Source organism: Sus scrofa, chromosome 1 (genome assembly GCF_000003025.6).
Source record: "Sus scrofa isolate TJ Tabasco breed Duroc chromosome 1, Sscrofa11.1, whole genome shotgun sequence".
Lineage (NCBI taxonomy): Eukaryota > Metazoa > Chordata > Mammalia > Artiodactyla > Suidae > Sus > Sus scrofa.
The window spans coordinates 11,595,659-11,623,287 of record NC_010443.5 but is presented as its reverse complement, the minus strand read 5'-3'; the positions used below and the strand labels follow the sequence as shown (position 1 = coordinate 11,623,287).

Sequence of the window (27,629 nt, the reverse complement as noted above, 5' to 3'; positions counted from 1 at the left end):
CTGCATCCTCATGGATGCTAGTCAGATTCGCTTCTGCTGAGCCATGACGGGAATTCCTCCTCCAGTATTTACACAAAGAATTGTCTATCTCCATGAAATCAAATAATTACATATTAAAATTACAACACTATGGCTAAAAAACAAATCCAAATACATTACATTTCTAAGAGAAGAAAACAATATATATCTCACTAAATGCCAGACTTAGAAAATATTAAAACAAAACAAAACGAAAAATCCAGGTACTTGTAACATGCGTTTTTAGTATACATAGCTTTTAAAGAAATGGCTAACATCTAACATGGCTATTTGCATATTAGTTGTAAAACTTTATAAACATCCAATTAAAAAATTACCTTCCTTTCTCTATAGTGGCTATTAATGTATAAGGTTGTAGAATTGAAAATACCAAGGATATAAAAAAAATGAGAACCTGAAGTAGATGAAGATGAAATATGTTTGTACCATTACTCAGGGTCTAGGACCTCAATGTTTGACTTCAGTTTCATCCAATATGTTTCATACATTATTTTGGTGTAATTTCTTTACTTTTCTAAAAGCTTTAATTTATTAAATTATACTCCAGAAATATTTCTCAGTGGAAAGGCTAGAAAAAAATTCAATACCCCCCACATACTTGAAAGGTTTACCGATCAGAGTCTAGTCAACAGTTGTTTCTGGGTTTTCTTTTTACTTTTATTAAAATATATATAAACACTGTCTTCTGAATGTTTATTTTCAAAGTTACCAGTTTTGTGAATCTTGATTTCAGACAAGTCAGAAGCACCAGAATAAAAAAAGAGTCTCACTTAATTATCATTTGCAAAGCACGATCCGGTTAAAAATATTTCAGACCACATTCTTTAACTGGAGACATAATAAATTCTATCTTCCAACATAGATAAAAATTCAAAAATAAATTATAACTATGGACTAAAACATAGTATTAAAAGAAAAGAAAGCCTTTTTATGAGCACCCAAATAATTCCTCCTCTGTGTACAGCAACACAAAAGCATTTTCAGCTTTCAGGTTTCGACAAATCCTGTTGTAACAACAACTCCCTCCCTTCCCCGCCTCTTGGTTCTTAATTCTCCCACAGCTCAAAAAATGAGATGGAGAACCTAGTATTTATCTTCTAGCACCATCAGCAGTTTTCACCCCTCAGAGTTCTATGTTGCTCTTTATTTGCTATCTGCAAGTTAACTTGCTGGAGCTTTATCACTAAGACTCAGACGCTGTGAACCAGGCCTCATGGATGTGGTTTCACTTCACCGTATCTCACTGGGGTTCGTTTGAAGAAGCTGACAGAAGAGTTAGGACATGGAAGGCAACTGACAAAAGGTACGGAAAACGAGAAGCTTCTATAATGCTTTGAGACCTACATATGGATCTGCAAGTATAACTTAGAGTAGTAAGTTGTAAATCTGTTTTTACCTATTAGTTTCGATATAAATAAATCTTGTCTGGAAAACTGACTTCACATTTTAATGAAATCCAATTCAGACTTTCATTGGGTAATAGCTGGTAAATTTAACATTACAGACTTTACTCTATATGCAACAGATTTTAGAACTATGAGAAAGGTGCTCTTCAGAACAAAGTTTTTAAATGTGACCCCTTTGCTTCTGCTTACTTTCGCAGTATTTTTACCACCATAACCACTGAAACAAAGTATGTCTTTATTCTCTATGAGATAGAAATTTGAGAGAACAGGCCACGAACTGTACCAAGCTTTCGGCTAGAGAGGAAGAAAGGAAAAACAAAAAAGACCTCAGTACAATCTAGCTGAGATGCCAGGATATTTTTACAAAAGCAAGAGAAGAGTGACCTTCATTTTGGAGAACAAATTCATTCTGCGTAAGTTCTCTATGCAGAGGAATATTCAGTAGTAAGGCAGCCCTGTGCTAAGAGAATGCAGGGTCACACTGTTTACGCTGATTGTGGCCGTCTGTAATTGATCATTGCCAGCACTTGTTAATTAAGATGAACAAGCTGTCTGCAAGCCTGAATTACACTGGAATTCATAAAAATGTATTGGTTAATGGGAAGAAAAGAGTTATAATTGGGAAGCTGAGCATAGACAGATCAACACATAAAAATTACTCAACCAAAGGGAGAAAAGAAATGAGATGCTCTTAGGGAATGCTAACAGCAGCCTCGCTCTTGAAGAATCCCCTAAGCCGAAAATGGTCTGTGAAGGCAGTAATTGAGGGAGCTGGCTGGAGCCTGAAATGCTAAACCCAAACCTGAAAACAGCTATTATGAAATTCTAAACAGGTGCTTCATTTTTTCCCCCCCAGAAACTTTAACTTTTGTTCTATATTGGTCTCAGATATGAAAATAAATTGGGATAACAGAGGAAAAAAAGAATGAACTGTATGATGGCAGGCAAAGCCTAAGCACTCTGATGCTTAGATTAAAACTGACCCTGAGAATCCAAAATCTCAAGGAAATAAAAATCTCCCAAAACTGTGGAACATTTTAAGATGACGAACAAAAACAGAATAACGGGATTCAGACAGCCCAGGACTTAACCTCTCGGGGAATCAATGTTATAACTATTTTAAACTATGTAACTCTATTAAAGGTAACACAGGCATGGATTCGTGTTCCTTCAGATACTTCACAAAAGCCAGGCATCAACCTCCTTGGCGAGTCTCGGAAGCTAAACTATTTGCTAATCTGCCCTATTAATAGCCTCTGGAGTCTTTTTTTTTTTTTTTTTTTTTTTTTTTGCTAAAAAAGGCAGTGAGTGAAGTTTGATAGTTAACATGCTGTTTGCCCCCAGATGTAGCGTTTTCCCCTGCTTCCCATGGGAAGCCTCCAGGACGATTTTGCCAGGAATTACTATGGACGAGGGGGAAGGCGTGCGCGGTGGAGGGAGGTGGGAAGACAAGGGGAGGATCTGGGCACTGCCCACCAGCTGCTGAGACCTGTGTGGTGTAGACTGATTTACTGCCTCACTGTCTTAATCTGAAACAATGATGATGGCCAAGATTGCCTCTATGGTCTCTTTCAACTCTAGGATCCTATGAAAATAAATAAAATCAGCCTAAGGAAGGAAGGAAGAGGGGGAAAAAACCCAAACGTCATTAAATATCAATTGCTATGTGACATAAATTTTAAAAATACTAGTAATAATGTCAATTATAATTTACTAAGTACTTTCTATGGGTTAGATACTGTTTGAAACCTTGAAAATACATGAACGCATTTAACTCCATGATGCAGATACTATAATCCTCCCCATTTTCTAGAAAAGGATATTGAGGCACAGAGAGTTCTGGAAAGCCATGATTTGACCTAAATGCCTTAGATTCAGAGCTGATATTGCCTTTGGTGAAATACTAATGAATCATGATAGAGCCATTCTAATTTATCATTCAAAAATTAATTCAGAAACACAAAAATGCCAGTATTGCTGTATTTCGGAATCATTCTATTTCCCTGAAAGAAGGCAGCAAGTACTGCCAGATTAAAACACAACAGGCCACAAGGTTAAGTGGTATGCTTCCCTGGAAGGACGGAAAGGAGGGAGGGATGGAGGAAAAAGTGTACGCTATTGCTGGTACTCACATACAGCTAATGATGTGGTTATTTCTGGAATGTACTTTAAGATTCTATGTCACTTCTTCTGAATTGTTTAGAATAACCGGTTTTGCAGCAGACTACCTAATTTGGGTCAGGAAATTATTCTGCTCCCAACTAGAAAGCATCTCATGTTCTCATAAGCCAAGATGACAGTGGCTTAATTGTTTCAGTTTTGAGTAACTTCTACCTGAAAGGAACAACTGCTCACTGAGGTGAGGATTTTACAAACTGGAAATTAGAGATAATCATGGCAGTGGCTTCGATTTCTCTGCTCCTTCAACAGCTCGCCTGGGGCCTGTGATTGCCACATGATGGGTCCTTAATATATATCTTTTTTTTTTTCTTCTTCTTCCTTAGGACTGCACCCGTGGCGCAGCATATCGAAGTTCCCAGGCTAGGGGTCAGATCAGAGCTGCAGATGCCAGCCTACAGCACAGGCACAGCCATGTGGGATCTGAGCTGCGTCTGCGACCCACACCACAGCTCACGGCAACGCTGGATCCTCAACCCACTGAGCAAGGCCAGGGATTGAACCTGCGTTCTCATGGATGCAAGGCAGATTCGTTTCTGCTGAGCCAGACGGGAACTCCATTAATACATATTTTTTTAAATAAAATCATTTTTTGAATAACTTAAAGCTTTTCTAATATATATTTATAAGTCATTTTTAACAGGTAGGTTTAGACTATTCTTCCATAAGACCTATAGGGTATTTTAATTAGAAACAAAATGTTTTAAAAACCTGTGCTACTGTTAAAACTCTTTTATCAGATATCCTACAGCTGCAATTTGGTAAGACATCAGTCTCCGAACAAGGAACATGCTCTCCTACAGACGACTTGAGCACAGCTGAAGTTTTAAACAAGGAACAAGGTGGAGAGCCCTTTCCTTTGTGCCATGCCAAGCACCACCATCATCAGGAGAATGGTAGCCTCAGGGGGCCCAGCGTGAGCTTCTCCCCTGGGAAGCAGTGTCCTCGCCCACTACCAGGGCCTATTCAGCTGTGTTCTCAGCCCCCACTGTGTATAGGAGTCCTTTTGTTTCTTGCATTCTTTCCAGCCCGACTTTGTCTTCTCTCCGCAGCCTTTTGTTACTTGGTTCTCTACTGTGCAGAAACAGCTACAGTCAGGGCCACCAGGATTTTCTACGAGGACAAAGGTAACGGTGATGTCATGGCTTCGGCGGGTCTCCAGCTCCTCGCTTTCGCCCTGGCCTTATCTGGGGTCTCTGGGGTCCTCACGGCCACTCTGCTGCCCAACTGGAAGGTGAATGTGGACGCGGGCTCCAACATCATCACGGCCATCGTGCAGCTGCAAGGGCTGTGGATGGACTGCACGTGGTACAGCACTGGGATGTTCAGCTGCTCCCTGAAGGACTCCGTCCTGGGCCTCCCCACCCACGTGCAGGCCGCGCGGGCCGCCATGGTGCTGGCCTGCGTTCTGTCTGCTCTGGGGATCTGCACTTGCACAGTGGGGATGAAGTGCACTCGCTTAGGCGGGGACAGGGAAAGCAAGAGTCACACCTGTTTTGCTGGAGGCGTCTGCCTCGTGTCTGCGGGCATCTCCAGTCTCACACCCACAGTGTGGTACACCAAGGAGATCATCGCCAACTTTCTGGATCTGACGGTTCCAGAAAGCAACAAACATGAACCCGGAGGAGCGGTCTACATCGGATTCATTTCCGCCATGCTGCTGTTTATCTCTGGCCTGATTTTCTGCACATCTTGTGTGAAAAAGAGAGCAGAAGCTTTGCTCTACCCATCCAAGCAGCAACATATCCCCATCTCGCAGCCAGAGGACAATTCAGCATACAGCCTGAAGGATTACGTGTAAACAGCTGTGTGATGCACATGGAGTTTTCAGGTGCCTGCCGTGACTTCTGCCTTTCTTTTCAATACTGGGATTGTGCTTCACTTTCTCCATAAAGAATGCAGAATATTTAAACATGATGTTCAAGAATGCCAACAAAGTCTGTGGACAATTACATCTGTTTTAGATTATTTTTGGATTATTACTGTCATGTTTTATCTAAAGGTTTATAGTGGAAAGAGGTTCTGATTATATTAATAAGCAACTGATAGTTCCAGTCCTTTTAAGATAAACTGTAAATACATCTTCCTAACTGGCACTTAATGGGATTTTATAAAAGAACTGAATTGCCAAGTATAAAATGCACTTTGTGCGGGGGTTAATGCAAGATGTCACCTGCTTTTGCTGTCTCTGCCTGGCACCAGCACAGTATCTGCTTCTGTTTTCAAGCCCCCCTGAATGCCAGCGCCTTAGGGATGGAAGAGCAGTCTACTTCTTTCAGAGACTGCCCAAACCAGCCACCTCTCGGCCCCGCCTACTGAAACATCTTGGTTCTTTGTACATTTTAGGAAAAACATCTCCATACGTTTGCAGGAGCCTGACAATACAATAAAGATTAGGCAGAAATAAGAGAAAGTGGTAAATGCTACCCCAGTAAAGCAAACTCAACCAAATCCAAACTGAAGTTGCTAGGACTTTAAAGGATTGAGCACAAGCTCAGTGAAAAGAAGAAAAGTTTATTTTATGATGCTTACAAACTGCCCTCTCTTGCTCCCAACAAGAGGATTTTCCAGATTAAATTCACTTACCCCATCATTCTTGATTTACCACTATCATTTGCTATCTCATTGATTAGTATTTGGATGACCAAGGTTTGTCTTTTTTTCTCAAGTTTGATTCATGTGGACGAAAATGTTTTTATAAATGAGCTGCTTCAATTAGGTAATGGATGTGAAAATATTTTTGCTTTTTGGGGCCACACTTGCGGCACATGGAGGTTCCCAGGTTAGGGGTCAAATTGGAGCTATAGGTGCTGGCCTACGCCACAGCCACAGCCACTCACGATCCAAGCCATGTCTGCAACCTACACCACAACTCACAGCAATGCAAGATCCCCAACCCACTGAGCAAGGCCAGGGATCGAACCCCCAACCTCATGGTTATTAGTCAGATTTGTTTCCACTGTGCCACAACAGGAACTCCAAAAATAATTTTTAAAGAATAAAAGATGCTTCTATTCACAATAGCCAAGACATGGAAAGAACCTTAATGTCCCCGACAGATGATTGGATTAGGAAGATGTGGTAGATATACACAATGGAATACTACTCAGCCATAAAAAAGAACAAAATAATGCTATTTACAGCAACATGGATGGAACTAGGGACTCTCATCCTGAGTGAAGTAAGTTAGAAAGACAAATACCGTATGATATCACTTATATCTGGAATCTAATATATATGCAGAAATGAACCTTTCCACAGAAAAGAAAATCATGGACTTGGAGAATAGACTTGTGGTTGCCAGGGGGGGAGGGAGAAGGGGTGGGAGGGTTTGGGAGCTTGAGGTTAATGAATGCAAACTATTGCTCTTGGAATGGATTAACAATGAGATCCTGCTGTGTAGCACTGAGAACTGTGTCTAGATACTTACAACACAGCATGACAATGGGAAAAAAAATTATGTATACATGTATGTGTAACTGGGGCCCCATGCTGCAGAGCGGGGAAAAAAAAAAGGTGTTGGGGAAAATAGCAATAAAAAATAAATTTAAAAAAACCAAAGTTATTGGTAATAAACAATTACAAAATTTTGGCTATAAATCTTCAAATCAAAATACTCAGTATTAATGAAAAAAAGATGCTTTAAAAATATGAGTTATGTAATTCAAATATTTTAATAAAAATTAGATTTTCTAATGTACGAAAGAAACTCTGCAGTTATTTCTAATAATTTGTTAATTTAAGCTTACACTGTACACTAATAACTCAGGAAGTGGGAAGTTATCTTTTATGTGAGTAAATAATTTTGAATTGTGCACATGGAAGTATGGACTGAAATATTTTATACCTATTTAGATCATTCTCTTCTGCATGATCATTAGATATTAACAGAACTGCTAAAATAAAAGTATGATTTCATAAGTGAATGAAAAAGTATCTGAAGTATATACTCCTTTACAGTGGTCAAAATATTTTTTAAACAAACATCACCTTAAAAAATAACTGATAGGAGTTCCCATCGTGGCACAGTGGTTAACAAATCCAACTAGGAACCATGAGGTTGCGGGTTCGATCCCTGGCCTTGCTCAGGAGGTTAAGGATCCAGCATTGCCGTGAGCTGTGGGATGGGTTGCAGACGCAGCTTGGATCTGGCGTTGCTGTGGCTGTGGTGTAGGCTGGTGGCTACAGCTCCGATTCGACCCCTAGCCTGGGAATCTCCATATGCTGTGGGAGCGGCTCAAGAAAAGGCAGAAAAAGTAAAAAAAAATAATAAAAATAACTGATAAAAATATTTTAATGCAAATGAATGTGATAGGATTGCTTTGACACCTATAATGGTTCTCATTTTGCTTAGTATGACTGGCTTTATATGCAGTCTATGTATCCTACAGTCTGTTATTAAAAATTCACTTCATATATTCTACTTAGTTCTGTATTACTTCAAAACGTTTTATTTAGCTGTGGAATATTGCCTTCCGAAATATATACAGGAATTTTTTTTTATTACTCAATGAATTTATCACATCTGTAGTTGTACAATGATCATCACAACCCAATTACACAGGATTTCCATCCCACAACCCAAGCACATCCCCCCACCCCCCAAACTGTCTCCTCCAGAGACCATAAGTTTTTCAATGTCTGTGAGTCAGCATCTGTTCTGCAAAGAAGTTCAGTCTGTCCTTTTTTCAGATTCCACATGTCAGTGAAAGTATTTAATGTTGGTGTCTCATTGTATGGCTGACTTCACTTAGCATGGTAATTGCTAGGTCCATCCATGTTGCTAAAATGCCAGTATTTTGTTCCTTTTGATGGCTCAGTAATATTCCATTGTGTATATGTACCACATCTTCTTGATCCACTCCTCTGTCGATGGGCATTTAGGTTGTTTCCATGTGTTGGCTGTTGTGAAAAGTGCTACAAGGAACATTGGAGTACATGCGTCTTTTCAAGTCATGGTTTTCTCTGGATAGATGCCCAGGAGTGGGACTGCTGGATCAAACAGTAATTCTATGTTTAGTTTTCTGTGGAATCTCTGTACTATTTTCCACAGTGGTTGCACCAATTTACAATCCCACCAACAGTGTACTAGGGTTCCTTTTTCTCCACACCCTCTCCAGCACTTATTGTTTGTAGACTTTTTGATGATGGCCATTCTGGCTGTAAGGTGGTACCTCATAGTGGTTTTGATTTGCATTTCTCTAATAATGAATGATGCTGAACATCTTTTCATGGGTTTTTTGGTCATCTGTATGTCTTCTTTGGAGAAGATATAGGAATGTTTTGAACTCTCCGAAAAGCAGCCATTTCGTACAGAATAATGGCCCAATTCTACCTGGATTGGATATGGCGATGATGAAATGGGGTGAAGTTCCTCCATCTGTCTGTGATTCACCCGTACTGCACTCTTCCACCCAGAATCCTCCACACCTGCCCCCTGGCTTTCCCAGGCCACCACTCATCCTTTAGGGCTCACCCAGAACCTCCTTTGTGAACTCAATCTGATGCCCTTAAGAAGTGCACAGCTGCCACTTAAGGCTTCCTGTGAAAGGCCAGTCCTGATTGAAATCCTTTGCACACCGACCGGTTTAAACCTCATAAGGATTCTAGCAGGCAGGTACAATTCTTGGCAGCTTACAGGAAATTGAGGCGGAGAAGAGTTAAGTCAGCCATCTAGCTTGCCCAAGGTCACACAGCTAGTAAGCAAGACGTAGGCTTCAACTTGAGGGAACCTGGCTCTAGAGTTAAACCACATGGGTGCAAGGTTACACAGGGCACCCTCCTTAATTGAGGTACTGGTGAACTCATGTGAAAGTGAGAATAAGAATGGCATCTGTTGAGAGAGCTGCTGTGAGGATTAATGGGACGATGTGCACAAATCAGCTGGGGGGTGTGTGTTGGGGGGCAGGGGTGTGATGGTAGTCACACACTGCTCTAAAGCTCTACATCTAATCCAGCGGTTTTCAAGTGGGGTCAGTTCACCCTGGCAAAAGCATTCTGGCTGTCACAGCTGGGCTCCTGGTACTGGAATCAGGTGGGCAGAGAGGCCAGGGATGCTCTTAAATATCCTACAGTGCACAGGACAGCCAGGCAACGGTTATCTGGCTTGAAATGTCAAGGGTGAGGAGGTTGAGAAACCTCGGTCCAAGCTATTTAAATATACTTAAACATTTATTTTTCTTTGATTAAAAAGTTAAAGCAAAATGCAGAAGAACAAAACACACAAACCACACCCCACCCCGCATATGCTTATTTTTACCTATGGAGCAGACAGATATTTCAGTATATACAACCAAAAAAGTCATCTGGTTATTCTGACAAAAATGCTGAAGACAAATTAAATCAGGAGAACTGGGTACAGGAACGAAGAGCTTTAGGAAAACTGTAGATGATGTCAGAAGTTGGTAAACCAGTGACTCGTGGCAAGGGGGAAGGTAAAGGGGGCTGGAAGATGGCCTCCAGGTTGAGGCCCGCCTGCCTGGAGAGACGGAGGCGCCACTGGTCAGCTCACCGACCACAGGGGAAGGAGCAGGCCCTCGGGGGGGGGCAGACAGAGTAAGTTCAGTTTTGGACACAATGTTTTCTCATATTTCTTAGTCACTATCTTTTTAACAGCTAATGACCTGAAAATACACTTATTGACTTTTGAGCATTTATATCATAGCCTGTAATTTTACAGAACCCTGCTGCACATCTCTTATTACCTATAATAATTTTGTTCAATTCATTGTGCTTTATACATATAAAAATGTCATATGCAAAAATACAATTTTGTTCCTTCCTTCCTTGGATTTTTAATACTTATTGCTTATTTTATTCTTGAGCACATATGAAAGCATAACTAATGTTCAGTTAGATTATAACGGTAAATACTTTTATTTCTATTCAATATTTCATATGATGTTTGAGGATGACTAATATTTAATTATAAAACTGGTTTTTAGTTTACACGTTTCTCTTTTAGAATCATCCACTTTCAAAAAGCATTTGAAGCAACTTACAATAAAAGTGTTGGGCTAGTAAGTACAAAAACCAAAAGATACAACACTAAACTGTACAAAGAAAAGGGAGAGAGAAGAATGCAGAATTCTATGAAATAACCCCAGTTGAAGGTTGCTAAAGTGGTTAAATGTGAAATTTAGTTTAGAGCTTCCCCGAGGCTGCAAGTGGCTCCCAGATCTGGAGCTGCCGCTCCTGAAAAGTCAGGGCACCACTGCTCCTAGGAGGTGGCCAGCAACGACTGACTGACAATGGTGCAACAGGCTCCCCCCTTGCCTCAAGGGAGGATCAGCTCTGTGGGGTGATTTGTGCCGCCGGGGCTCCCCTTCAAACCCATGGCACCAGGCTGAAGCCAGTCCCCAGGTGAATCAGCATCCTTGCTAGCTTTTCCCCCTGCCTTGGCCTGCTTCCCTCAGCCCCCTTCTCTTCAGAGCTGTCCTCAAACATCCCTTTCACAAAAATCCTGATCCCAGTATCTGATCCTAGGAAGCCAGACCAAATACAAAAGAACATGAGTTAAGCAGAAAAATATTAATCTTTCGATCTTATGTTCAAAGGATTTTCATATACAGTACCCTGAAACTACACAGAAGTAAAAGCCTCAATGTCAAATTAAAGGCATGAAAAATGGCTGTTTCTTATTGGACCCATCCATTTACTAAGCTTAAGACTATTTCACACAGAGGTTGAGGCCTCAATAGCTGGGGGTAAGTGTGGCTGAAGGCTCTCAAATGCTGTTCTGAAAGGTCAGGTGCGATGCCCCAAAGTGTTGACCTTTTCTTTGTAACATATCATGGCTATAGCACCATTGATTCCTCTAAGATTGTTCTGACACAATTTAACTTTAAATCTATACCATGTTTGGAAGTAACTTGCTCCACATGCCATACTTCTCAACAGGCAAAATTAGATAAAAATTATATGTATGTCTTAAAAATTACAACCACACTGCATCAGAACATTCCAACTTAGTCCCTAACTATTTGTTTATGATCATAACAGTAAGAGCTACCTTTCCCTGACTGTGTTCCCGTGCCAGATGCTCACGTTAGGCAGTGCACACTCATTATCGCTATTCCTCACCAACAATCCTTCAAGGGTGGCATTACAGCCCCAATGCCACGTATTAAAACTCAGCCTATTTAATATGACCAAGTTCTCATCACTAGGAGCGCTGGAATTCCAGGAGGCCTAGCTTCCTTCAAAGTACCTCCAATTCTTCCACTAGTGGGTGCCGCCTCTGTCATGTGAATCACAAGAAGCTGTTAAAATCCTACTATATCTAAGTGACCTTTCTGGTCGGTCAAAGTACAGGACAGTGGTGTGGGAAGGATGTTAGGTCACCGCACCCATGGCCACAATCTATCAAAGAAAAAAGAGGACATGCAATTTTGACGGAATAGCTAACAGCTCAGGATTCCTCACACATGAGCACAGTTGTCCCTCAGTATTTATGTGCAGCAGATTGGTTCTAGGACCCCCACGGATGCCAATATCAGAGGACAGTCAAGTCTCTCTATATATAAAGTGGCACAGTATTTGCGCAGAACCTAAACACCTTCTCCTGCACACTTTCAATCATCTCTAAATTACCTACAGTACACAGTACAATGTAAACGTTACGTAAATAGTTAACAACATGGCAAATTCAAGCTTTGCTTTTTGGAACGTTCTGGACTTTTTTTTTCCCTTGACTACTTTTTATTTTTTACCTGGCTGTTGGTTGACTTGACCAATGTGGAACCCGTGGTTACGGAGGGCTGACTGTAACGTGCAGATTAGTTGGAAAAAAATTTACTGTGGAACCTCAGAAATATGTGGATTCTCAAGGGTCTACAGATACCAGCTTGAGAAGCTTAAATAAGTTTTATGTTCTCACAGAAGCACTTTTCAGTTGTGAACTTGCACTGCAAGAGATATTTTGCCTTCTAATTGATAAAATAGTTTTATTTACAGTGAAATAAAAACACAAATTTTAAAAAATTCTAACTTACAATCCATATACTACAGACTCAAGTAGTTTAAGAAACAGTAGATTAATTAGCCTAATTTTAAGAACCTAAGAAGTTGTGTTTGTAGCTAGAAAAGATTTTGGGGTTCAAATTTTGGTAACTGCACTAGAGAATAAGAGTCTGCCAAGAATTCAGCTCAACTAGTCAGAGCAGGGTGTAGCTATAACAGCTCCACGGCAGTGAAAGTTCTGCCATTAAAGCTTGATTAAGTTAGATTAAAGGCCGATAATTAGAAAAGTTTACAGATGGCTATAAATTAGCCCTTCTTGTCATATCACAAAGGAAATTCTCCATATCTAATTCTTAGACTTTTGGCTAAGTAGTGAATCTTGGTAAATTTTTCGGAGCAACTAGAGAGAATTAACCTTCCTCTTTCAGGAATCTGCCTGTAGCTCCATTTTTAACACTGAGCACATTTTACCTATGTGTAGTTACCTGTGTTTAATAAAACATCTCTTCTTCTTGCATTTAGAAGGGTTTAGCCACAGGGACAGCCTTGCACTGTTATATTTATCACCTCTCTAAGACTCTTCCCTTCTTACTTAAGAAAATCAATTTTTAAAAATTTGGTCAATGTAACTATCAGTCAAATATTTTCTAGTTTCCCTCAAAGTATTCCCAATCTGCCCTACTATGGTAAAACTCTCCAGAGCAATGGAGAATTGTTTGACAACTAAAATTTAATCATTGACTGTTTTCTGTTATCATAATACATTCTCTCTCCTCCTTGATAACTGCTTTCCTAGATTAGGTAATTACAAATAAATTACCTGCATTTAATGTTTTTTTTTCAGGGCCACACCCACAGCACATGGAAGTTCCCAGGCTAGGGGTCAAATTGGAGCTGTAGCTGCCGGCCTACGCCACAGCCACTTAGGAGCCAAGCCGTGTCTGTGACCTACACCACAGCCCACAGCAACGCCAGATCCTTAACCCACTGGGCAAGGCCAGGGATCGAACCTGCATTCTCAGGGATACTAGTCAGATTCATTTCTGCTGAGCCATGATGGCAACTCCTGGATGTGGTATTTAATGATGATGAAAAGTATGTAAAGAAAACTGCTATGAGTATGTTTAATTTGCCAAAAAGCAAACATCCTCAATGAAAAGACAAAGACATACACAGCTAACTTCTTTTCAAGTAACAGTTTCATAAGGACTTAATCCCAGAGGAAGGTACTTTTAACTAGTGGATCTTACCCTAAATCAAAGATAAAAGTCAGTAATAATCTCTAAACACCATCAACTACTCTCAACTAGGTAACTAAAACAAAGAGTCAGAAACTTCCCACTAAGAAGAGTCACCCTTGGTAAAGTTAGACACCCTCAACAGGAGGCGGGATCAGGACGGCAGATGTGGCGCTCACCTTCTTCCACACACACATCAAAGCAAGCCCCATCTACATGCAGAATGATCTGCACAGAACATCTACTGGATGCTCGAAGAAGACCTCAGACTCCAAAAAAGGGCAAGAAACCTTCCACATAACTGAGTTGACCAAAAGAGAGAGAGAGAGGAAAAAAAAAAAAAAAAAAAGGAATCAGGATGGGACCAACACTACTGGCAGGGAGCTGTGAAAGAGGAAAGGAATCTGCCCCCTGGGAGGCCACCTAACTGACGGAAGATCAGCCGGGACTGAGGGGAACCTCAAAGCCTCAGAGAAACACGCAACAGCAGGACCGAGGAGGGCAAAGCAGAGTGAGAGCTGCACAGATCATCTGCACCGCCACCGAGGACACCACAGCTGGAGACACTTGGGTGAGGGCCCTGCACTGAGACTCAGGCTTTGGAGGTCAGGTCCAGGAGAGGACTAGGGTGGGCTGTGTGGAAAGAGTCTGAGGGGCTGGGGAGCAGAGCACCACAGGTGAGGGAGCACAGGGAGGAGGCCTGGGCCTGCAGGAGAAGCAAGGCACCATTGCTGGGGAGGGCGAGAGGAAGAAGGGTGGATTGCTACAGGAACATCTTTCTCTGCTCGCGAACACGCAGACTCTCAGACAGTGGGCCACCTCTTGTATGGCTTACAGGGCAGATGCAAACTGCCAAAGCCATCTCGGACTCCTGAGTATAGGTATGGCCGGCCACCACTAAGGATTCTGTGAACAAACAACACCTGTGACCCCAGTCACCTCAGGGGTTGTTGCTACAGGGGTCCTGCAACCTGTTCCACTTCCACCTGAGGATCCCTTCTCCTGCCCAGGGCCCTGCGACCAGGAGAAGCCTGCTGGCCCCGCCTCCCCATGGGTCCTTGCCATTGCCAAAGGCCTGGCAACCAGTACCACCTGCAGGCGCTGTCCATTACCCCCACCTCCCTGGAAGCACCCATAGGCTGTACACCTGCACACCTGCACACCCCCATCCAGGGAATAACAGGCTGCACACACTGAGGAAGCATCCAAAACAAAAGCAATCCTCACACACAAAGAAAAATAAAAGAAAGGAAGCCCTTGCAAGCTACTCAGGGATGCTTTTGCATACAAATAGCCCTCCAAGACTACAGTAGATAACTGTCTTCCCTAAACTCACAGAATAAGAAAAATATAAGGAAAATGAAGCACAGAAACCATTCCCAGTTAAAAGAATAGGAGCATTCACCTGAACGAGTAAACAATGAAACAGACCTCTGCAGTCTAACAGACACAGAATTCAAAAAGCAATGAAAATAACTGAAGGAATTAAGAATGGATATAAACAGTAACACAGAATACTTTAAAAAGGAACTATAAACTATAAGGAAGAGCCAAGAAAAATTAGAAAATTCATTTGCACAGACAAAAGCTGAGTTAAAGGCATTGAACAGTAGAATGAATAATATAGAGAAATGAGTAAATGACTTGGAAGACAGAATAATGGAAATCACCCAATCAGGACAGGAGACAGAAAACCAAATAAAAAAAAATGAAAGCAATACAAGAGATCTATGAGATAATATAAGGTGTGCCATAATTGGGATTCCAGAAGGAGAAGAAAACACATGGACTGAAAATATATTTGAAAACATTATGGCCAAAAACTTTCCAAATCTAAAGAAGGCAATAGAGAATCTGGATACAGGAAGCACAGATGAACCCAAACAAGTTGAACCCAAACAGACTTCCACCAAGAGAAACTAATAAAAATGGCAAAAGTTAAAGATAAGGAGCGGATTCTAAAGGCAGCAACAGAAAAACAAAGAGTTAAAGGAGACTTTAATACCCTATTCTTATCAATGGGTAAATCACCTAGACCGGAAATCAACAACACAACAGATATCCTGAATGACACCATAGAAATTGATATTTTGATGACATTACATCCAAAAAAATGAGAATATGCATTCTTTTCAAGTGCACATTAACATTACCTAGGATTGACTACATACTGGGTCACAAAATTAACCTCAACAAATTTAAGGGTACAGAAACTATTCCAAGCATCTTCTCTGACTACAATGGCATGAAACTAGACATCAACCACAAGAAAAGAAATGACAGGAGTTCCCGTCGTGGCTCAGTGGAAACAAATTTGACTAGTATCCATGAGGACACAAGTTCGCTCTCTGGCTTCACTCAGTGGGTTAAGAATCCGATGTTGCCATGAGCCATGGTGTAGGTTGCAGATGCGGCTTGGATCTGGCATTGCTCTGATTGTGGTACAGGCCAGTGGCTAAAGCTCTGATTTGACCCCAGCCTGGGAACCTCCATATGCTGTGGGTGTCGCCCTAAGAAAAAGGAAAGAAAGAAAGAGACGAAATGAGAAAAAACTGACTACATGCAGACTAAATAACATGGTATTAAAAAACCAATGGGTCAATGAGGTAATCAAACAGGAATTTAAAAAATACCTTGAGATGAACGACAATGAAAACACAACCACACAAAATCTACAGGATGCTGCAAAAGCAGTTCTTAGAGGAAGGTTGACAGCAATACAAGCTTTCCCCAAAAGATCAAGAAAAATGTCAAATTGACCAATACCTTAACTCATCATCTAAAAGAATTAGAAAAAGAAGAACAAACAAAACCTAAAGTCATAAGGAAGGAAATCAATAAAATAGATTCAAAAACAACAGAAAAAAAAAAAATCAATAAAACCAAGAGCTGGTTCTTTGAAAGGGTAAACAAAATTGATAAACCTGTGGCTAGACCCATCAAGAAAAGGAGAGAAAAGAACTCAAAATAAGAAATGAAAAAGGAAAAAAAAAAATCTCAATGGATACTGCAGAAATATAAAAAACCATTAAGAGAATACTATGAACAATTACATGCCAACAAATCTGACAACCTAGAAGAAATGGACAACTTTCTAGACACAGCCAACCAAAACTGAATCAAGAAGAAACAGATCAATTGAACAGACCAATCACTAGAACTGAAATTAATATGTAATAAAAACGCTCCCTACAAACAAAAGTCCAGGACCAGATGACTTCAAAGGCGAATTCTACCAAACATACAAAGAGGAACTTACACCCATCCTTCTTAAACTTTTACAAAAGACTGAAGAAGGAACACTCTCAAAGACATTCTATGAAGCCGTCATCACCCAAACTCCAAAACCAGACAAAGATACTACCAAAAAAGAAATGAATACAGACACAAAAATTCTCAAAACAAAATTTTAGCCAACCGAATCCAACAACACATAAAAAAGATCATATACCATGACCAAGTAAGATTCATTCCAGGTTCACAAGGGTGGTTCAACATACACAAACCAATCAACATCATACACCACATTAACAAAAGAAAAGTCAAAAACCACATGATCATCTCAATAGATGCAGAAAAAGCATTTGACAAAGTCCAACATCCATTCATGATAAAAACTTACCAAAGTGGGTATAGAGGGAACGTATCTTAACATAATCAAAGCCATAAATGACAAACCCATAGCCAACACAACACTCAATGGAGAAAAGCTGAAAGCCTTCCTGCTAAAGTCTGGAAAAAGGATGCCCACTCTCACCACTTTTATTCAACACAGTATTGGAAGTCCTAGCCACAGCTATCAAACAAAAGAAATAAAAAGTATCCAAATTGGAAAAGAAGAGGTAAAATTGTCACTCTATGCAAATGAAATGATACTATATATTGAAAACCCTAAGGACTCCACACAAAAACTATTCAAAATGATCAATGAATTCAGCAAAGTAGCAGGATACAAGATTAATAACATTCAGAAATCGGTTGTATTTCTGTATACTAACAATGAAATACTAGAAAAGGAATACAAAAATACCTTTTAAAATCACACCCCAAAAAATTAAATACCTGGGAATAAACCTGACCAAGGAGGTGAAAGACTTATATGCTGAGAACTATAAAACATTAATCAAGGAAATTAAAGAGGATTCAAAGAAATGGAAAGATAGTCCATGCTCCTGGACTGTAAGAATATTGTTATAATGGCCATAGTACCCAAAGCAATCTACAGATTCAATGCAATCCTTATCAAATTACCCATGACAGTTTTCACAGTACTAGAACAAACAATCCAAAAATTTATACAGAACCATAAAAGACCCAGTATTGCCAAATCAATCCTGAAGAACAAAAATCAAGCAGGAGGCATAACTCTCCCAGACCTCAGACAGTATTACAAAGCTACAATAATCAAGACAGTGTGGTACTGTAAAAAAACAGACATACAGACCAATGGAATAGAATTGAGAACCCAGAAATAAACTCAGACACTTATGGTCAATTAATCTTCGACAAAGGAGGGAAGAATATAAAATGGGAAAAAGTCTCTTCAGTAAGTGGCGCTGGGAAAACTGGACAGCTGCATGTAAATCAATGAAACTAGAACACACCCTCAAACCATGCACAAAAATAAACTCAAAATGGCTTAAAGACTTAAACTAGTAAGACAAGACTCCATCAAACTCCTAGAAGCAATCATAGGCAAAACATTCTCTGATATCAACCATACAAATGTTTTCTTAGGTCAGTCTCCCAAGGCAACAGAAATAAAAACAAAAATAAACCAGTGAGACCTAATCAAACTTGCAAGCTTTTGCACAGCAAAGGAAGCCATTAAAAAAAAAAAAAAGGACAACCTACGGAATGGGAGGAAAGTTTCAACCGATGCAACTGACAACAGCTTATTCTCTAAAATATACCAAACTTAAACAACTCAGCAGAAAAAAGAACCCAACAACCCAACTGAAAAATGGGCAGAATACCTGAATAGACATTTATTTAAAGAAGATATACACATGGCCAATAGGCACATGAAAAAATGCTCAACATCACTAATAGAGAAATGCAAATCAAAAGTACAATGAGGTACCACCTCACAATGGTCAGAATGTCCATCATTAACAAGTCAACAAATAACACATGTTGGAGACAGTGTGAGAAAAAGGTAACCTCCTTCAAGTTGGTGGGAATGTAAACTGGTACAATCACTATGGAAAACAGTATGGAGGTACCTCAGAAAACTAAATGTAGAACTACCATATGATTCAGTCATCTCACTCCTGGGCATATATCCAAACAAAAATACAATTCAGAAAGGTGTATGCACCCAGATGTTCAGAGCAGCACTATTCACAATGGTCAAGACATGGAAACAACCTAGATGTCCATAGACTCATGAATGGATTAAGATGTGATATATATGTATGTGATATAGATGTGTATATATGTAAAATGAAATACTACTCAGTCATAAAGAATGAAATAATGCCATTTGTAGCATCATGAATGGAACTAGAGATTCTCATACCAAGTGAAGTCAGAAAGAGAAAGACAAATACCATACACTATCACTTATAGGTGGAATCTAAAATATGGCACAAATGAACCTATTTGCAAAACAGAAACAGACTCCAGACAGAGAGAACAGACTTGTAGTTGCCAAGGGGGAGGGGAGAGAGAAAGGGATGGACTGGGAGTCTGGGGTTAGTAGATGCAAATTATTACATTTAGAGTGGATAAACAATGAGGTCCTGCTGTCTAACACAAGGAACTATATCCAGTTTCTTGGGATAGATCATGACAGAAGCTAACATAAGAAAGGAAATGTATACTTATATATGACTGGGTCATTTTGCTATATAGTAGAAATGGGAACAATTGTACTTTAACAAAAAAATTCAACTTAAAAAACAGCCTAAAGATTCTGGATTATGATAACAACTGTAACTATAAAAGCCTGAAAGTAGAGATCTTGGTTTCTGATATAAGTGGGTCTGATATTATTCAAAATGTTATATACACAATATTTATGCAGTGCAAGAAGAAAAACAGCTATATGGGGACTCAAGTTTTCTTCATTTCAATGGCCACCTGTTTTTTTTTTAGGATAAAAAAAAAAAATCCCCCAAAGCACCAATGTTGTTAAATCTGATGATGATGTATAAGAAGATACCTACAGTCATCAAATTCTTTTTTTTTGCTTTTTAGGGCCGCACCTGCAGCATGTGGAGTTCCTGGGCTAGGGGTCAAATCAAAGCTGTAGCTGCTGGCCTGCACCACAGCAACATAGGATCCGAGCCGCCACTGTGATCACAGCTCACGGCAACCCTGGATCCTTAACCCACTGAGTGAGGCCAGGGATCAAACCTGCATCCTCATGGATACTAGTCCGATTTGTTTCTGCTAAGCCACAAGGGGAACTTCAAATTCTTTTTTTTTTTAACTCAATGAACTTCATTACATTTATAGTTGTACAATGATCATCACACCCAATTTTACAGCACTTCCATCCCAAACCCCCAGCTCCCCCCACCCCCGGTCATCAAATTTTGTCTAGGATCTAACAGGGCCTATTATTTTGGAAGAAATCATTTACAATGTCTGAAGAAAGCTCAAGATGCTAAAGGGAGGTAATACTAAGCTTGATTTAGAAAAAGTAGACAATTATGTCTGTTATGTAAATGCAGGATGAACCGAATCCCTAATATCACCTGAAAGCTTGGCCAACACTAGGAGACAACACAGCAGAGGATGTGGAAGGTGGCAGCAAAGACCACGGAGATGCCTCAGATCATGGTTCAATGTGTACAAGTAGGTCAAACGCTACTGGTCAGGGGCTCCATTCTCGATCTGTAACTTACGTCTCTACCTCAATCTAAAAGTCACATAACACAATTTGTTCATGATATTTACTTATATTAGTGAATAATGTGAAGGAAGCTATGCAGGACTTCATACTTGGGAGTTTCAGCAAGCAAGAAGAAATCTGTTCCTCACTTGCTGTGAACTTCCCTGAAGGCAGATGTCTGACTGGGCTCCTATTCCTGTCACTGCTCCGTCTCTAACTAGCTTAGGGCTTTCCATGTAGTTTGGGCTCAATATACCATCAATGAAGATATAAGTGCAATTTTAGAACACATGTTCTGTAGTAACTGATCCAGCAGTGGTTTTGCTAAACTAGACACTGGCTTATTGATTTATATTGTTGGCAGAGAAGCTTTGTTTCTGTCGTTAGCATTTATTCTTCTGTGATTTGCATACAGTAGTCAAGAGCCTAGTTTAATATCCAAGTATTTCTCCATAGATGGTTGATGACAAACAATACTGTCAAAACAAGGTCTCAAAAGAGTGGGGAAAAAAAACATGATAAATAATGTTTGGATTTTGAAAGTGATGTCAGCACCTTGGCAGCATGAGTCATTTCTTTTTTCTCTCTCCTTTTATTTACAACTCATTGGTCATTCATGGAACAAGAGAGCCTTTGCACATGACACAAGGGATTGCTACCTACCTGTGCTTCGGAAAGTAGGCAGACAGGACCCTGGAGGGGCTGCAGATCCAAGGAAGACAGTGAGCCCGCAAGGCCTTGGTGAGTGAGGGTGGAGGGAGCAAAACTGGAGACTGAAAAAGAGGATGGACACGCAGGAAGACAGAAAACTTGTGGAGGTCCAGCCAGACTGGCACAGCAGAGACAAGCTTGGAGGCACAAAGGAAGAACTTGGGGAGTTAGTTCCCCTCCCTCCCTAGAGCAACCTGCCAGGCTTTCACAGCAACAGTGGTGACCTCCCTCCTCACAGAAGAGATGGAGAGAGAAAGGGCTCAGCTGCACAGATCTCACCTGGAGGGACCCGCTTCTCTCCTGCAGCATCTGGCTTTGTGGGGAGGGAGAGGCACAGACAAGAAAGATGAAGGGTATGGAAGGAACTGTTCCTGCCATCTACCCTGGGACTTCAGCAGGAGGTCCGCCCACGGACCTCGAGAGGACCTCCATTCAAGGACTGTCCTTACTGGGCTGGGAGCACTCAAAGCCCCAGATGCTCAGCCCAAACCTTCCTCTACTCTGCCACAGCTCTTTCCTGGCCCTCTCTCCCACTTTCTTGGCTGTGCCCTGTGGCATGCAGAAGTTCCCAGGCCAGAGACTGAACCTACACCATAGTGACCTGAGCCACAACAGTGACAAAGCTGAATCCTTAACTGCTAAGCCACCAGATTTTTGATGGCACTTAAAAAACAAACAAAAAAACCCCACAACTGAAAAACAAAAAAACCTCCAGAGCACAGCCCTAAAACCAGGTCAGGTAAAAAGAAACCAAAAACTTGAGCTACTCTACCCCTTCTGGAAAACAAGAGTTTCTATTCACTGGTCTGTTGAACTTAAAACAACCACTAGTTCAAATGCAATGGCAGAGGCACATGTCATCAAACACTATGAAAAATCAGGGTAATATGGTATCAGAAAATGCTAATTCTCCAGTAACAAAACTCAAAGGCACAGAATATTATAATCTAATTAAAGAATTCAAAATAGCTGTTATGATGAAATTCAATGACCTAAAAATAAACTCCAAAAGGCAATTTGATAATGAACAGAAGGAATTCTTTACCAAAGAGACTGAAATAAAAAGAACCAAATTCTGGAGATGAGGAGTTCAATGAATGAGAAGAAAAATGCATAACAGCTTAGAAAATAAGAGGAGATGAGATCAAAGAAAGAATTAGCAACTTGGAAGACAAAAACTTAAAAATGACTCAGGAATGAGAACTAAGTTTTTTTAAGTTTTCACTTTTAAAACCCTACAAGAGCTATCAGATACGAGGGCTATATAACAAGAGAAGGCGGCAGAGGGTATTTAGAGAAATTGTTGCTGAGAACTTCTTAAACCTGGGGAAGGAATTGGGCATACATGTTGAAGGAACTAACAGACACCCTATTATCTCAATGTGAAAAGACTTTATCCAAGATACATTATAATGAAAAACTGAAAGAATCAACAAAACTAAAAGCTTGTTCAAAAGACAAATAGATTTGTTCTTTGATAAACAAAATTGACGAAACTTTAGCCAGACTAAGATGAAAAGAGAGAAGCTTCAAATAAATAAAATTAGAAATGAAAAAGGAGACATTACAACTGAGACTACAGAAACACACAGAGCCATACAGAAATACACAGGACCATATAAGACTATTATGAAAAAGTATATGCCAACAAATTAGATAATCTGGAGAAAATAGATGTTCTTAGAAACACACAAACTATTAAGACTGAATCAGGAAAAAAACAAAAAAACAAAAATCTGAACAGACCAATAGCGAGCATAGAGATTGAATCAGTAACTAAAAACCTTCCAACACAGAAAATCCCAGGACTAGATGGATTCACTAGAAAATTCTACCATTCAAAGAATTAACACCAATCCTTATCAAACTCTTCCTAAAAAATGAGGGAATACTTCCAAACTCATTCTATGAGGCCAGCATTACCCTGAAACCAAGCCTAGATAAGGATGCCACAAGGAAACTATAGACCAATATCCCTAATGAATACAGATGCAAAAGTTCAACAAAGTATTAGCAAATTAAATTCAAGAACACATAAAGAGGAGTAAATATCATAATCAAGGGGGATTTATCCCTAGAATATAAGGATGGTGCAACATATGCGAATCAATAAATACATAATACATCACACTGATGAAATGAAAGATAAAAATCACATGATCATCTCACTACATGCAGAAGTAGTATTTGAGAAAACACAATGTCCTTTCATGATAAAAACAGTCAGTTGACTGGGTATGTAAGGAACATAGTTGACACAGTTCCATATAATTAAGGCCACATATGACAAACACACAGCTAACATACTCAATGGAGAAAAACTGAAAGCTTTTCCTCTAACATCAGGAATAAGACAAGGATGTCCCACTCTATCGCCACTCTCATTTAATAAAGTATTGGAAGTCTTTAGCCACAGTGATAAGACAAAGATATAAGAGCATCTAAATTGGGAAAGGAGTAAAACTGTCATTATTTGCAGATGATGTTTCTGTACATAGAAAATCCTAAAGACTCAACCAAAAAACTGTTGGAAGTAATCAACAATTCCAGTAAAATTGAAGAACATAAAAACCAACATAGAGAAAGTAACTGCATTGCTTTCTATAAAGATGATATATCTGAAAAAAGAAATAAAACTATCCATTCACAATAGTATCAAAAACAATAAACTATTTCAGAATAAATTTATCCAAGGAAATGAAAAATCTGTACAGTGAAAACTACAAGACTTTTCTGAAAGAAACTGAAGAAGATGCAAACAAATGGAAAGGTATTTTACACTCATGGATTTGATGAATTCATATTATAATGTCCAAAACTACCCAAAGCCATCTATAGATTTCAATGCAATTCCCATTAAAATACCAATGGCCTTCTTCACAGAAATGGAAAAAAAAGAATTTTAAAATGTGTATGGAACCACAGAGATTCCTGAATAGCCAGAGCCATACTGAGGAAAAAGAACGAAGTTGGAAAGAGCATACTGCCTAATTCCAAACTATACTTCAATGCTACTGTAATAAAAACAGTATGTTACTGGAACAAAAAATAGACACATAGACCAATGCAACAGGATAGAGAGCCCAGAATTAAATCCTTGCTTATACAGTCAATTAATATTTGACAAGGGAGCCAAGAGCACCCAAGGGAAAAAGGATAGTTTCCTCAATGAATGATGTTAGTAAAACCAGATAAACACATGCAGAGCAGTGAAACTGGATCCTCTTTTTCTACCACCCAGACAAATTAATTAGAAACGGATCAAACACTTAAAACGTTAAGACTTGATCTTATACAACTCCTAGGGAAAAAAGTAGGGAATAAACTCCTCAACATTGGTCCTGGCAATGATTTTTTGGGATATAAAAACAAGAGCACAAAGAACAAAAGCAAAAATCAACAAATGGGACTATAAACTTAAAAAGCTTTCTCGGAGTTCCCGTCATGGCGCAGTGGTTAACGAATCCGACTAGGAACCATGAGGTTGCGGGTTCGGTCCCTGCCCTTGCTCAGTGGGTTAACGATCCGGCGTTGCCGTGAGCTGTGGTGTAGGTTGCAGATGCAGCTCGGATCCCGCGTTGCTGTGGCTCTAGCGTAGGCCGGTGGCTACAGCTCCGATTCAACCCCTAGCCTGGGGACCCCCATATGCCGCGGGAGCGGCCCAAGAAATAGCAACAACAACAACAACAAAAAAGACAAAAGACAAAAAAAAAAAAAAAAAAAAAGCTTTCTCACAGCAAGAGTAATAATTCTCAATGTGAAAAGGCAACCAACAGAATGAGAGAAAATTTTTACAAATTATATATTGGACAAGGAATTAATACTCAAAACATATAAAGAACTCACACTACTCAATAACAACAACAAATCTGGTTAAATCTGGCAAAAAAACCAAATAGACGTGTTTCCACAGAAGACACCCCAGAGACCAAAAGGTATATGAAAAAATGCTCAACATCACTAATCATCAGGGAAATGCTGATGAAAACCACAATGAGATATCCCCCACACTTGTTAGAAAGACTTATCAGGAAGATAACAAATGCTGGTGAGGATGTGGAGAAAAGGGATCCCTTGTGCACTCACTGTTGGTGGGAATGTAAATTGGTATAGCCACTATGGAAATAGTATGGTGTTTCCTCAAAAAATTAAAAATAGATCTGCTATATGATCCACGAATTTGACTTCCAGGTATTTATTTGAAAAAAGAAAACTCTTACTCAAAAAGACATAAGCACCTCCATATTCATGCAGCATTATTTACAACAGCCAGATAAGGAAACAACCTAAATGTCTACTGATAGATGAATGGATAAAGACAATGTACACACACACACACACAGGAATATTATTTACCCATGACAAAGGATGGCATCCTGCCATTTGTGACATTGATGGACCTTGAGTACATTATAGTGTGAGATAAGTCACATAGAAAGATAAGTACACACATTATCACTTATATGTGGACTTTTAAAAAGCCAAGCTTATAAAATGGTGGTTGCCAAGAGAGAGGGGGGTAGGAAAAAGCTGTTAAAGTTTTGAACTTACAAGGAGTAGGAAATAAACCCCAGAGATATAATGCACAGTACAGTGAATACAGACAATAATATCATACTATAATCAAACTTGCTAAGAGCTTAGGACTTAACTATTTCAGCTACTAAAAAGGAGAATTATATGATTTGAGAGAGGGGCTAATCATTGCTACAATGGCATTATATTGCAATATATAAACGCATCAAATTAACATGCTGTACACCTTAAATTTACACAATGTTATATGTCAATATATTTCAGTAAAAATAAATAAATAATGTCTGATTTAACTTTGTTTAGAAGTCTCCATCAGAAACCACAAAACAACATTGATTTCTTTTCTTTTTTCTTGCCTTTTAGGGCTGCACCTATGCCAGATCCTTAATCCAGTGAATGAGGCCAGGGATCGAACCTACAACCTCATGGTTCCTAGTTGGATTCGTTTCCGCTGCGCCACAATGGGAACTCCAAAAATATTTTTTTGAGGATTGAGTGATCATACAACTTATCTTCTATGCTGGAATACTTTCAGGGTGAAAGGGAATAATAGTAACACCACCACCAGGGCAACATGGATGAACCTTGACATCTGGTCATTCTGTCTAAGGGGAAGAAAAACTAGAATAAGAACTATTCAGGAGTTCCTCTCATGGCACAGTGGAAACGAATCCAACTAAAAACTATGAGGTTGCGGGTTCGATCCCTTGCCTCGCTCAGTGGGTTAAGGATCCAGCGTTGCCGTAAGCTGTGGTGTAGGCCGGCAGCAACAGCTCTGGGAACCTCCATATGCCGTGGTGTGGCCCTACGAAAAAAAACAAAAAAAACAAAACTATTCATATTGTGATTTTTATGGTTCTTATTTAGGAGAGATAAAGAAAACTTATGGTATAGTTTTAATTTTTTTTTTCCTTTCAGGGCCACACATGGGGCATATGGAAATTCCTGGGCCAGGGGTTGAACTGAAGCTGCAGCTGCCAGCCTACGACACAGCCACGGCAATACCAGACCCAAGCCGTGTCTGTGACCAACACTGCAGCTTGTGGCAATGCTAGATCCTTAACCCACTGAGTGATGGCAGGGTTCGAACCAGCATCCTCATGGATACTAGTTGGATTCTTAACTCACTAAGCCACAACAGAACTCCCTATAGTCTGAATTTAAGACCAGACTCTAGAGATAATTTCCTATGACACATTCTCAAAGAAGCAAAGATTATAGTTAAAATCCTAATTCTGACATACTGAAACAAAGAGAAACTCACCTCTGGTTTGGGGACAAAAGCCCGACCTGGAATTGTCAAGACGTGCTGAACGTCGCAGAGGTACTGGGCCATGATGGAAAGACGACTACGCTGCTTGCTTCCCTTACTGGCTATAAGTCTCTGCAGAAGGAAGAAAAGAAATTTCAGCAAATAATTCATTACTGATGAACATTACATATATTTTTCTTTTTAGGGCCGCATCTGTGGCATATGGAAATCAAATCAGAGCTCCAGGGGTCAGGGGTCAAATAGGAGCTGCGACTGCCAGCCTACGCCACAGCAATGCCAGACCCAAGCTGCATCTGCGACCTACACCACAGCTCATGGCAAAACAGGATCCTTAACACACTGAGTGAGGCCAGGGATCAAACCTGCGTCCTCACAGAGACAACGCTGGGTCCTTAACCTGCTGAGCCACAAGAGGAAGGCCTAGGTGGATTTTTTGAGGCAAGTTC

The 27,629-nt window shown here is 40.0% G+C and overlaps 2 protein-coding genes across 3 annotated transcripts in view; one reads left to right on the top strand and one right to left on the bottom strand.

Moving 5' to 3' along the window:
• Positions 1 to 27,629, bottom strand: part of TFB1M (transcription factor B1, mitochondrial) — an 84,464-nt gene that overhangs the window by 27,369 nt on the left and 29,466 nt on the right. For both annotated transcript variants that reach the window (XM_021083526.1, NM_001128475.1), the window contains 1 exon segment: positions 27,175 to 27,294. In XM_021083526.1, the coding sequence (XP_020939185.1) occupies positions 27,175 to 27,294 (120 nt within the window).
• On the top strand, positions 4,738 to 5,481 carry CLDN20 (claudin 20). The gene has a single exon (NM_001159777.1). The coding sequence runs from the start codon at positions 4,765 to 4,767 to the stop codon at positions 5,422 to 5,424; it is 660 nt and encodes a 219-aa protein (NP_001153249.1). The 5' UTR covers positions 4,738 to 4,764; the 3' UTR covers positions 5,425 to 5,481.

Bases quoted from the DNA above. Each gene is read 5' to 3' on its own strand.
- CLDN20 (NM_001159777.1), top strand. From the start codon at position 4,765: ATGGCTTCGGCGGGTCTCCAGCTCCTCGCTTTCGCCCTGGCCTTATCT.